General features: G+C 37.9%; 1 protein-coding gene across 1 annotated transcript; it reads right to left on the reverse strand.

Moving 5' to 3' along the window:
- Positions 1-8,735: 8,735 nt before the first annotated feature.
- LOC149144940 (GDSL esterase/lipase At5g45910-like) lies at positions 8,736-12,199 on the reverse strand. Its single transcript, XM_089452315.1, has 5 exons — positions 11,965-12,199; positions 11,616-11,828; positions 11,005-11,162; positions 9,545-9,818; positions 8,736-8,971 (listed from the first exon to the last, which is right to left on the reverse strand). Exons 1-5 carry the CDS (start codon positions 12,197-12,199, stop codon positions 8,736-8,738), a joined length of 1,116 nt encoding a protein of 371 aa, XP_089308441.1.
- Positions 12,200-13,898: the final 1,699 nt, after the last annotated feature.

The following is a 13,898-nucleotide window of genomic DNA, read 5'->3' on the forward strand; positions in this document are numbered from 1 at the left end:
GAGCTCGGGGGGAGATACAGTCGAGGAGCACATATCTCATGGTTCGGCGAACAACAGGCAAATAATAACGAATACAATCCTTGCAAGGTGCACAGATTTGTTTCTAGCAGGAGATATGTAAGTGTCTATCTTGGAATTATTTAAGTTTCTGATGAAAGGCAAAGTTTGATGTGTTCATATTAGTTAAAGAACTGTAGCTTCATTTGGTTATTATGTTTGGAAACTGCAATAAGAAAGAAAAAGAATCATGAATATATATATAAGAAAAGAAAACAGACAGGTACCTATGGGGTTAGGTAGACATTTATAACTGTAAACCCTGTCTAGAGGAAGGCTGTAATGTTTAATTGATTTCAGATACCAGGGGAAAGTCTGAGGCACGAGGGTGAAGCGATAAGAAAAACCCTCGAGGTTCACAGCTGTCCATGAAAATACTCGTAAGAGTAATATATGGGCAAGAACCAAACCATATGTTGGCCCCACTGTGTGGCCTCAAAGAAAAACATTCGACCAGTCCTTAAATAAACTTAATATAATAGGGTTATTCAGTGGGCCAATTCTTTTCACTTTCAGGAAAAAATGTCAAAGAGCAAGGGTTAGCTCCGCCGACTCGTTTACAGCAAGGGTTGTACCATATGAACCTGTAACAAGCAGGGTAGCGACATAGTATCCATTGGAGGAACGGCTGTGTGTAATGGGTAGGTGTTGTAGGTTAATTTCGGCGTATTTCATCTAATTTTTCTTTCTTGGGTTATGGATGTGCACTATAACGTCTTGGTAACTATTCCAGTAGCCAGGAGTCATCGACTCAGGTTTCGTAATAAAAATAAACCCTTAAGAATGGAAAAAAAGCCTAAGTCATTAATGGAGTCTCAGAAATGAAGCCGCAAGGGAAAAAGGGGTTCGTAACCAGGGGGATTCAGGGTGTTAATAACCCAAGGAGTCTTTTAATTCCTTATCATAGATTGAACAGTCACTCTATACAGAATCTACTGTGTAGTCATACCAGGGCTTTGTAACAGAAGCCGTAAACTATAATCAACCGTAAGAATTTTAGGACAAAAAGCAAGAGAAGGTGACAGTCATGGGTGACTGCCGAACTTTCGAAAAACAAACAAACTGTAGGAATAATTGAAACAGTAAAATTCTTGTTAAAAGCATTTAACCTTTGAAAGACGATAGTCGTCCTGATATACAAAATGCGACAGTCATTTTACAGTCTCAGAATAAATATTAATCAGTATGTAAATATGCCTTATAAGAATGAATACAGAGTAATTAATTGGATATAAGACACAGGCCTGCAATATTCAATATGGACACAGTGCAAACATTAAGACTAAATAGTAATAACTGTAACCACAGTAAATGGCCTCATTGATTATAGGCGTATATTACAAGCCATGGACATAATAACTCCTTGAATTTGCAGACCCATAGCCAGAGTTATAAAAGTTACAAGTTCAGGAGCAGCGAGGGGAATTACTCCATCGTGGCCTGAAGCATAAGTCCACAAGGAGCCCTCGGCTCTTTTCCGTAAACCCCAGCTAGCATTGGTCAAACCTATGCTGTAAAAGTAAAGGAAACAACAGTATCAATAGATAACTATATTCTAAAAACTGGAGTGAAACACCAGACATGCCTTGAGAATTATCCTTGTTTCCAACCAAAACTTCTTTAGCATGACATGCTTACCCGATGCATAGCGTTCAACACTAACCATGGAGCAGGCCGTCTGCATGACAACCTCCGGGTCTGCAACACCATTTTCCATAACCTGTAAGATATCAAGAATTCATAGTATGTATTTTAGAACACAGCTGTGTAAAAACAATGATAAAAATAAAACACACTACAGTCAAGCGACAAGAACCAATAGATACCTGGTTATGATGGTGTCAGGTAGGTCTCAGATTACACCCAAAATCCTTGCAAGTTGCCACCGTCAACTTTGAGTATTGTCATTGCAGGAGAAGCAGAACTGTGGGAGCCGAATGCGAAAGGCGGTGCAAGGAATGAAACACATCCATGACAAGGCGGTGGAATAGTTTCCCGAGATGAAGCCAACCGTTGGGTGAGTCTCCTACCTCCCTCGCCGTTGATAGGGTGAAGTTTCCAAGGTCGCCGGCATCGAGATTTCACTTGCCGCGCCATGTCATTCAGGACAGTGGAGCGATTAATGCAAGGCAGTGAGCCAACAAAACCAAAATATCAAATGTAAAATCACGGCATAAGGACCAGGAAATTTATACTATAGTTTTAGCAGCTAACTCGAAAACATTCAGCATTAATGATCTCGGTATTCCAACCAGTGAGTTGAGTTGAGAACCGATTCCCATAGCTAATATCAAGGACTGGTACACCAGCTAATTCATAGATTAGGGTTTAGTACATGAGGTGTAATTTTTTTTTTTTTTACCATGGTATGTTTTAGATTAGGGTTGTCACACATACAAACTTACCAAACGGAGGTCGGGAAAATCGTGGGAGGTGAACGTTGCCATAGAGGCTGGCCAAAATGTAATTTGTTTAGACTACTCGGTGTTACATTAACATTTATATTTTATATTTCCATAATATTAATATTAAAAAAATTTATTTTTTTTGTAAGCTAGTGCGGTACTCGATTTCCATTACTATAAAAACATTGGACAAATATATAATATGGGCAGGTCATCGCCCGCCCTTAAGGGAAACCAGGCTAACCATCTGAAATGTTTGAAAGCCATCCAAAAACAAAAGATAACCAGTCTTTCTATCCATGCGATATAAACAGCTAAGCTTACTACTAAGTCAGAGTCCTTGTCTTTCAGCATATATATAAACAAAACAGGAAAGAACCAACCAGATTAAAAAACTGCTGCACTACTGCAAACATGGCTGTTAATACTGGGTCTACTGCAACGGAACCTCTTGCTCCTTCGTCGGCAACCTCTCCTTCTCCAGCTTAACCCCCAAACCGCCCGTCTGTAACAGCGCCACAATGTCATCCATTTTCTTTTCTTGCATCATAAGAATAATCTGAATATTTTTCAACTCTTTCTTCATGGTGGGAATGCCCTGAATCAACTCCGCCATCTCAAGTGCCACCTGCTCCATGGCTTTAGCTAGTAACCTCTTCATCCCCCAGTACACGTGCAACGACTGTTTGTAAAGTGACCGTCTGCCACGGGTATGCCCAGGATCAGGTAAGTATTGTTCCCAATCGCCCATCTCAGGCTCTGAATAACCCTGCAAAGCTTCATCTTCCATTTGTTCAATCATCGTGCGGATATCCGGATGAGTATCTGTGACATACGCAGCTTCTGCCTCCTGCAGTCGATGCCTGATATCCTTCTTGCCCCATTTATATCATCGGCCCTCAGTGGCAGCCCCCTCGCCAAGATCATCCAACTGAGTTGCGCTTCTACGTCCCCCACCACCACGACCTGCTGGGCGACCTCTCCCTCGCTGTGACCCTCTTCCTCGCATTACGCCACGATACCCTCGTTCAACATCACTCCACTCTTGACTGTCATCCTCACTATTCTCCACAGTACACATCGGTGGCCTCCGAATACCCACTTTCCCTTTCCCTCCGCCGCGAGGAGCAGCCTCTGCAGAAACCCTTGGCTTCTCCAATTCCTCATCCGAATCCCCTTGAATATCAATAAACGCCTTCTTCATGGTATCCCCCACAGGGCTTTTTCCCTTCTCCATGAAGTTGGTCGTTTGACTACGCGTAAGCCTACCTCCACGCCCCTGATACTCCATCACCTTAAAGATGCCGGGCTGATAGAATTGAACTATGAAATGGCTATCAGTTATACAATGCAGAGGAAAGTTAAAGAGACTGCATGCAATGGTAGAGGGCCCGAGATCCTGCCACCTTGCTAAACAAGCCCACCACGATCGATCTAAATCATTAATTTCTCTGCCTAAAACACCACCATCAAACAAGGATAATGGGGATACTTCGCCGTCATAATATGCACATCGTCTTGGTACCCTAACCCAATGGCCGCTTGGGAATCGCAATCTCCCTCTTGGTGGCATGCTCTCCTTAGTACTGTCATTAACCATATTAAATCGAAAGGCTGGATAATATGATCTTGTCTTGAATGCTCTGTCCTTCCGTCTACAAATTAACCTGCCCGTATGTGTGATGGCACCTGTGGGAGGTCGTTGTAACATCATATTCGATGGAGAGTCAAATCATTGCGTTGAGCGCCTCTGCCAGGCAACCGCATCAGCATGATCTTGATGCAGGATGTTATGTAAGTCATGCCAGCTGGGGTCATTTTGTACCGATGCCCAGCTGCAATCCATTCGTCTATTTGGCCCTCCACCCCCCCAATTAGCCAATAGGTCGGCTGCGCGGTTGCCATCCCGTAGCACATGAGTAATCAAAAGATATTCAACCCGACGTAGGAGGAGTTCAATATCCTGCAAAATCGCAGCTGTCCGCCAACTCTTTGACACAGAGGCCCAGCTCTTACCATTTCGTAACTTCTTTAACATATCAACAGTAATAAGTGAATCGCCCTCTATCTCTAAACCCATGTAACCCTGTCGAACTGCTATTCGGAGACCATGAAAAACCGCCCAGAGTTCCGCTTCATTGTTTGTCATCTCTCCGCCATCTTCAGCAAAAAGCCATCTTGTATGACCATTATGATCCTTGAACAGACCCCCAAAGCCTGCTTGCCCCAGGTTACCCTTAGACGCGCCATCGAAATTAAGCTTCCATCTTCTTTCACCAGGCATTCGGTAATGGTTGGCACTTAGTACTTCTCGCTTCAATTGGCGGTCAGGCCTGGGATAAAGCATTTGGAAATCCAAATTGAGTTGGAGTATAATCCGCTGTTCCTCCGGAGTCAAACGCCAGTCCTCTTCATCCCAAGCTGCTGCCAAAACCGTTTCTTTCAAAGAGCAGCATATTTGCTCCCAAAGCTGTTGTGGCGGCCAAGAAGTATCCCGAAAAATTCGTCTATTCCTTTCTTTCCAGGTTGCCCAAATGAGAAAACCAGGAGCAAGGTTCCAAAGTCGTCTGACAACAGGGCTTTGGAAATTCCCTTTGCCCCAATGAAAGAGTGTATTTCGTATACTACCAGGATCCCTCCTTGTCCTGCCGAAAAGTACTCGGATCTCCTCCCAAAGACTTAAAGTATACATACAGTGATTCAGCAAATGTTCCTGGGTTTCGAAAGCTGCATTACAGAGATGACAGCGGGATGGACCTATCATACCTCTTTTTTGCATTTGATCCCAGGTGAGGATCCTCCCTCGACACACCAACCAAGCAAAGCAAGTAACCTTGGGCCACCATTTACAGCCCCAAAGTTGTTTCCAGTCAACCTGTTCCACCGGTCTATCCTCCTTCGTAGCCAAATAATATGCTTCCTTAACCGTGAACATTCCAACCATTGCCTTACCCCATCGCAGGATATCAGTGCCTTCTCGAATTTTAATTTTCCTCATTTCTATTATCCGATCAAAAGATTGACGTGCCTCTTGTCCAAGAGTATCCATCCATTCATCCGGTCGCCTCCATTCTTGCCATAGATCTGATTGGTACGTATGTTTCCAATAATCTTTAACGTAATACAACCCTCTTCTTTGCGCTATATCGTGTATATCTTGCAAACATGGTAATCTATTCAAAATGCTCCATTGTTGCCAACTATCCTCCCAAAATCCCCAGTCGCGCAATGGAGGGTGAAATGGGTGAGGGAAAGGAAAATCCAGAAGCATTAACACGAATCATCACGGAGGAGATTAAGGAAGTGGGTGTAGATGAAGAAAGGATATTGAAGAAATTACTTACGGAATGGACAAAATTGGACGAACGATTTATCTCGGAGAAAGAGAAACAATTGTATAAAGAAACCTTTCAACGATATAAGGAGAAGAAAGAAGCAGTGGTTGGATCCAGTAGTGACCAACCCGGAAATCCGGAGATCGAAGCTATTGAAGGAGAGGGTCAAGGCAAAGGAGGTCAGAAAAAAGGTAGAAGGACTTTAAATGAATCCATCCAAGCAGTGGGGGAGTCCTTAGTCAATTCTGGACGGGTGATACCTCTGTCAGAGGTATTCGAACAAATTTCTAAGAAATTTTAATGATTATCACTACCTGGAATATTCGGGGTTTAAATAGTAAAGGCAAGCAGCGGTATCTGAAAGATAGAGTGCAAAAAGATAAACCCAATATTATGTTGCTTCAGGAGACAAAGATGAACAGTCGACAATTAGCTATTATTATTCAACAATTACGAATCGGATATGAGGTCATGGCTTTGGATGCGATTGGAACAGCCGGTGGTTTGGCTATTTTGTGGAATCCGGAAGAGGTTATTTTTGAGCATTGGTATAGTCTTCCTCGTATTCTTTCTGGCTTGTTTTGACCAGTGGGAACCAGTGATCGAGTGCTTCTTACTGCAGTATATGGTCCCCATAATAGAGATAGGCCTGATTTCCTAAAGAATCTTATAAGGGACTACAATATGATTACAGATATCAGTGAGAAGCGCGGGGGTATAAGACGAGATGACCAGCTTATGTTGTTGTTTAAAGATATGATTCGGGACTTGAGATTAGTTGATATTCCAACCACTAATGGAGTTTACACATGGAATAATCGCAGAGGAGGTCATCATCAGATTGCTTGTAGACTGGACCGGTTTTTGTTGTCTGAGAACATTTTGAATCGAGATGTGTTTATTGAGGCGACTATTCTTCCTACTCTTGGCTCAGATCACTGGCCTATCCGTCTAGTTATTGATATCAATATGGTCAAAGGGAGAAAGCCTTTTCGATTTGAGTTGTTTTGGCTGAGAGATCCGAATTTCATGCAAAAAGTGGAAGAGTGGTGGCAGCAGATCACTATTACTGCCAGTGGTGGGAGAATGCATACTATCCAATTGAAATTAAAAGAAATTAAACGCCGTATCAAAGACTGGAATAGGAATGAATTTGGGCATATTATTCAAGAGAAGCAAAGGTTAGAACGTGCAATGAAGGATATCCAGCAACGGATTATTTTGGAGGGACGAGATGAGGCTTTAAGTAGGGAGGAAGGATCCATTATCAGTCAGTTGGAGGAGCGACGAAAGCAGGAGGAGATATTGTGGCGACAAAAGTCACGAATTAAATGGCTGCGGGAAGGAGAGAGTAACACCAGATTTTTTCATCAGGTGATGGTTCAACATCGACAGCAGAATCGCATATATTCAATCAAGAACGCAGAGGGAAACAGAGTAATAGATCAGAAAGATATCTCAAAAGCGCTCATTGACTACTTCCATGGAATTTTGACAGAAACTAATCGGAATAGAGCTGAAGCTATTAATTCTATTTGTCGAGAAATCCCGCTGTTAGTAACTGAAGAACAAAATATGGCTTTAATGCGGGCTGTGACCCTGGAAGAATTAGGAGAAGTTGTTATGGGAATGAGCAAGAATAAGGGTCCAGGACCCGATGGGTTTACTGTGGAATTTTTCCAAGCTGGGTGGAAGTTTATGGGTAATGATATTCTAGCAGCGGTGGAAGAATCTCGAATGAGACAACGCATATGGCCAGGTTTAAACTCCACTTTTCTGACCTTAATTCCAAAAAGCAAAAACTCAGACGAGCCACAGGGTTTTCGTCCTATAGCCCTTTGTAACGTTATTTACAAGATAATTTCTACTTTGCTCGTCAAACGCCTGAAACCTCTTCTGCCTTCCTTAATAGCGCCTGAACAGACGGGGTTTGTAGAGGGTCGGCAGATTCTGGATGGAATAGTAGTATCTCAGGAAGTGATTCATTCCCTAAAACTGACTAAACAAAAAGGGATGCTCATGAAGCTGGATCTTTCAAAGGCTTATGACAGATTAAATTGGGATTATCTCCGCGCTGTTTTGGAAGGTTTTGGTTTTGCAAATAGATGGATAGCATGGATTTTTAGTATGATCTTGACCCCAAGTTTTTCAATCTTGTTGAATGGCATTAGTAAAATTCAATATTTTTTTTTTTTTTAAATTATACCTTTTCCTTTTATAAATTATCTTACAAACTCTAAAAATAAACAAACCCTAACAAAAAATAATAAGTAAAACTCATCCATCTTAAAAATATATTCTATTTTTTCCATTCAAACTTAATACGCAAGACAATGCGACAACCCAAATTATAATTTAGTAACATTTTCCAAACTTGATATAGAGGAATAAAAGTAGGCAATATTATCTTGTGGGAAGGTGCAAGAGGAGAAATAAAATTAAAACCAAAACACACTTGTGGAAGCGTCATTAACCAGAGCCATGGCTGGTTTTTGAAAGTGAATAAGAAAAATGATCAGTATTTTAAATGTAACCCTGCGTAGAAGAGTCATAAGGGTCTGTCAAACTCCATTGAATAGGAAATCCCTTTGAGTGACATGTCAAGCAAATCAAAAGTAAATTGCAGTCTAAACATTCACAACCCTGAAATATATAATTCATGTTGGCAACAGAGTGTCACTTGATTTCGAAGAAATGGAGAAGGGACAGACAAAAACTGAGATCGATGTTCACAGAGAAAAACTCGTTGAGCATACGATCTTATATTATTATTAAAATGTGTTATTGATACTTCTGCATTTTATGATTTTATTGGTTACAGTGTCTTTATTGGTTACGTGACACTGTAAGATTATTATAAATTGATTTTAAACATCATAATTCTAAAGGCTGTAGTTGGCGATGAGACTTATAACGTTTACAATTATATAGTTCCCAACTATATAGGTCCCGTCGTACAGAGAGTCTGGAGACTAGGCGATGTGAATGTGCCGTCAAGAAACAATTTCGATATATGTCCGTAAGTGGCGTCAGTCAAATGAATTCCGTCCCAGTTGAAATACTGTCCAGGATTTGTACACAGAGATGCTCCTGCTGCGCCGCATGTTACGCTCGGATTGTAATTATATTTACCACCCGTTCCACAACAAGCTTGTAACACATTATCCTGCAACCCTGATGCACGCATAGATGCACCAATTATCTATTCCAATCAACTCAACAAAATGGACGGAAAAGGAATGAAGGAAATTAATTAATTTTTTATTTTTTTTAATATGTTTGTTGGGATTTAAAATAATTCGTTTAGATTTATTTTAAATAGAGATCTAATATGAATGTAAAGGTAATTTTTTTTTGATAAATATTATTGGATAATTTTCTTACTGGTGAATATTACTTAAATGTGAATATTACTTAAATATTTTATATAGTTATTTAATTTTGTTTACTTTTAATTTTTTAATTTTAATCTATCTAATAAAATTTCAACTTGAATAATGATCCGCCATCCTTAATCATACTAAACTACACTGAAATGTAAAATAAACTTTCCAAAAAAAATTCATTAACGACCAACAAAATAAATTCTACAAACTAAAATAATTGAGTTCAAAAAATTTCAACTTCAATAACCTACTGACACACTTAATCATACTAAACTATACTAAACTACACTAAGATGTGAAATAAGCCTCCCCTACAAAAAAAAAATCATTAACGTCCAACAAATTAAATACTTCTCCTTACCAAAATCCTGTGGAGAGTTCAAAATTTTGAGGGCTGCCCCGTTAAAGTCTGCAAAAACAAATTTGACTTGCGGATATTGTCCTTGCAGTTTTGTCACTGCGGCTTGCAGAACATCATTCGCCGTTTTGGAGAAACTGTTAAACCTCGGCATGCACCCTATGTTGTCCACTGGTTCTCCAGATGGAGTGTATAGTGTTAAATACGACGGGGAGCAGCCAATGGGCAAGTTGTTTTCCCATAAAATCTTCTTTGCTCCGCCCACAGTAATCAACGTCTGAAACAAATTCTCAATATAATAAGTAGATAATCTAATTTGTGTAATCAATGTCTGTAATAATAAGTAGATAATGTAATTTACGTAATCAATCTAAAAGCTAATTTAAAAACCAATATATGTGGTAATGATGCAGACAAATTCACTCTTTCAACAAATTCATTTCTCTACGCCACGAATCTCTGTGCATTCGCAGTCCAAACCATATATATGTTTGATTTATTCACAATAACAAAAAATTTCAATTTAACTTCATGAGAATCATGGAGGATAAGCAAAACATATTTAATAATATGAATACCCAATTCATATTATTACACCATTGGAATACCCATTTCCTTCAGCGCAGATCCTTGGGCGAAATCCCCATATGCTTCATCAAACTCAGTGGAGACTCACAGTTAGCTTATGACCAGAATCCATTTTACCAAGAGATTAACACTCTAATCCATCTTCACTGCCACATCCACAGAACTAGAATTCATTGAATCCACCGTATATAGAAAACATATTTCATCACACTGTCATATTCACAGAAACAATATAAGCATAAGAATTGTTTCATCAAGTTTCAATCAAACAATGTGTACATACAATTTATACTCGGAATCTATTTCTTATTTACACTTTCTTGTACACCTTTTGGCCTGGTCTTCGTGTAATTGGCCACTCGCTTTCGTTTTCCATTACTTGCAATGTATAAGCAACCCAAAAAGTTCTGGATTAGGTTCAGATCCTAATCTGACTCCTAAAAATCACTAAAATCCTATAATCTTTCCTAGAATCCCATAGATCCTGAAATCTCTCCGAAGATTCGATTACATCCAAATACATTGATTCCATCCATTAATCATTTAGACTAATGTCTCACATTAATTTAAGAAAATATAACTTTTTACATAGAAGATTGAAACCCATTCATTATTCTAGACTAATGACTCATTAATTTAAGAAAATATAACTATTTACATAGAAGATTTAATTTCTCCTCTAATCCATAACTAAATTCTCGATTTAGGATCATATATCGAGCGAAATACCCTTCAACGCAATTACTTCACTACTTCACATGGAGAAATGCATTTAACATAACCCTCCAAATATGTTGAATAAAATCTTTGTATTTATGTTGAATAAACTCTTGTAGGATACAAAAGGAAACGAAAATATTAATACCCATACTCACCTGCAGCGCATCTTCGATCTTGGCCACAACTGAAGGGACGAAGGTAGACACTTCGTCCATTGACCGATTCTGAAAGAATGGATAGTTGTAGTCGTTTCCTCCGATTTCCCCCATCAGAAATAATGCATTCTCAAAATGCTGGTTACAGTCTACATTACAAAATTTGTTCATTTCATGAGAGCAGGGAAAACAAGCAACAACTCTCAATCCAGCGATTCAGTTGATTGAGAACTATTCAGAGCTTTAATAAACATAAACAAAAGAGATTAAACAAAAGAGATTATTAAATCCAAAAACAAAACAGATATGGTAAATTTGATGGAAAGACAGGAGAGGTAAGCCACAAAATTTAACACACAGAAACAGTAGGATAAAGCTAATTCTGGTTTTTCAGTTCATCACACAAAATTGATTAAATTTTTGCTAAAATATTACTTAACTCCATCATTTCGCTAAAATATTACTTAACTCCATCAACATACTTAACTCAGTTAACCCACCCTCTAAATCTGAATTATCTCTTAATGCCGCAGTAATTACTATTTCCAACATTAAATCCGAAAACAAAACAGCGAAGAATTAGAATGAAGCAGCAGCACCTCCTTTGAAGTTCGCGCAAAACATTGGTTTGTACGATTGAAACCACTGAATCTGAGTGTCGAGTGAAAAGGGAGTCGGAATCGGCCATATATTCCTCGCTTTGAAGAAATCAGGGTCCAAGGCTGTGGCTCCAGCCACTGCGAAGTTGACACCCGCGTCGGGGAAGGTTGAAGTGTTTGCAATATCGAGATACGGATCCAAGAACGTCAGACCTGCATCTTGTGCTGGCCAACCAACAAAATTTACAAGATCAAAAAGAAAGAAACTAACCCCATGAATGAGAAGTCATGAATATCTCTATTTCTAAAAACAAATAAGAAAGATCTCTATATCTCTCTATATAGGTTTTGAGTTGCATACCGATATAATCAACTATCAGTCGTCCGTCCGAGTAACGGCCCGTTGCTTTCCCAAAATATGTTTCGCCATAAGGCAGCTTACCTGCAGTAACATTAGCAGCAGCCCCAGAAGCAATAGCTGCTGCTAACAAATTCCCCGTATCCGCCAGGGAATCTCCAAAACTATAAATGGTACTGTAACAAGCTGTCGCAGCAGCGACATAACCTTTGCCTGAATGCTGCAGAAACAACAACATTACTAGAAATGTGACAACATTAAGATTTATAAACCTCATTCTGGATTTACACTCTACGTTTTCAAGAACACAGTGAGAAGATGAAAAACTAAATCACTGAGTCTCACACTAAAGAAAAACGTTAAGCAATGTAAATGCAAATGTGTCTCTCGAGTCCAATATATAGGGCCGCACTGGACCCGCAATGATGAATATTTTCTTCGATCAAAATTTGAACTATGTTTTTCCTTTTTAACTGTGTACCATAGTTACCAAATTCGCCCGAATCGGGCTAAAAAATTCGAAAATTCGCCCATTCGATACGAATACCGTATTATTCGATGAAATTCGATTCGGTTTTCAACGATGGTTAAATGAAAAATTAAACGCGTCAAAATCTGTGGTGGGTGGTTTACGTAGACGGAGCAGAGTGTTCATTCACTACGAGAGAATGTGAATGGTGGAACAAATAGTGGTAGGATGGCATCCGGGCCAAGGAAAGACACTGGAAAATCAGAAAATCAGAGTGGAATAGGAAAGTTTATAATTTCTAATTTTATTATTGTTTTTATGGGTTAAAAAACTATTAAATAAGAAAAGAAGTATGTGTTACATTGAATTTGTAAGAGTTTGTTAATTTGCAATAGATGTTAATTTTGAGATGACGATTTTTAAAAATGTTTATATTTATTACTAAGGATTTTTGATAAATCAATTTTAAAATTAGAAAAATATTTTAGATTTAAATTTAGAAATAAAGAAGTATTAAAGGAAATTTTTTTTGGTGAATTGTATTTGTAAAGTTATTATATTATCTAATTTATTGGATTTTATTCAAAATTCAAAATTAATTTAAAAAAAATTGACTGAAAATATCATGTTACGACAAGAAATTTTTTAAAATGATAATTTTTAAAATGTTAATGTTTTTCGAATTAAAAATTTTCTATTCTAATTTTTATTGTATCATATGGAATTCGGATTCGAATTCGAACTTGATAACTATGTTGTGTACTTAGTTTGAGTTAGTTATCAAATTAATTAGCTGTTGAATATAGGCCGGAAACATATTATTTTTGAAATTTTCACGTCTTTCGTCTAGGGCAAACCATGGAAAGAGTCAAATGAATTTGATGTAAAGTTGCTTGGCCATATGTGATTCCGCCAAAATTTTCAGAATGAAAAATTATCTTTAAGTTTAAAAAAATTTGGTCAAATTCACTAGTACTTAAGATGCAAACTATAAAATATTTATTGATGTATTTGTAAAATTATTCACATTTATAATGATTTTATATACACTCTCTGTATTTGTAAAATTATTCACATTTATAATGATTTTATATACACTCTCTATACCATGTTAGTGAAATTTAAAATAAAATAATTGTATATTATAAAATTTGGGCGAATATTTTTATAAAAAAATAGAAATTAGAAAATATTGTTTTTTAAAAAATCATAGAAAATTAACCCAATGTGAATATTAACCCTTGGAATTTTTCATAATATAATTGGTAATTAGTGTTATTAATTTATGATATTAAACTATTATTTTATAATAAAATCTTTTTACAATGTAGTAATCATTATACAAAAGCAAATAAATGTGTAGATCTATGTACTTCAATTTATTCATCAAATAAATCTCTGGCCTTTTCCTATTCTAATCACTAAATTTTCCACCTTTAATTTAATCTTCACATTCTATACATTTTGA

Source organism: Pinus tabuliformis, chromosome X (genome assembly GCF_031772625.1).
Source record: "Pinus tabuliformis cultivar Carrire ecotype Pingquan chromosome X, CPIR1, whole genome shotgun sequence".
Taxonomy (NCBI): Eukaryota; Viridiplantae; Streptophyta; class Pinopsida; order Pinales; family Pinaceae; genus Pinus; species Pinus tabuliformis.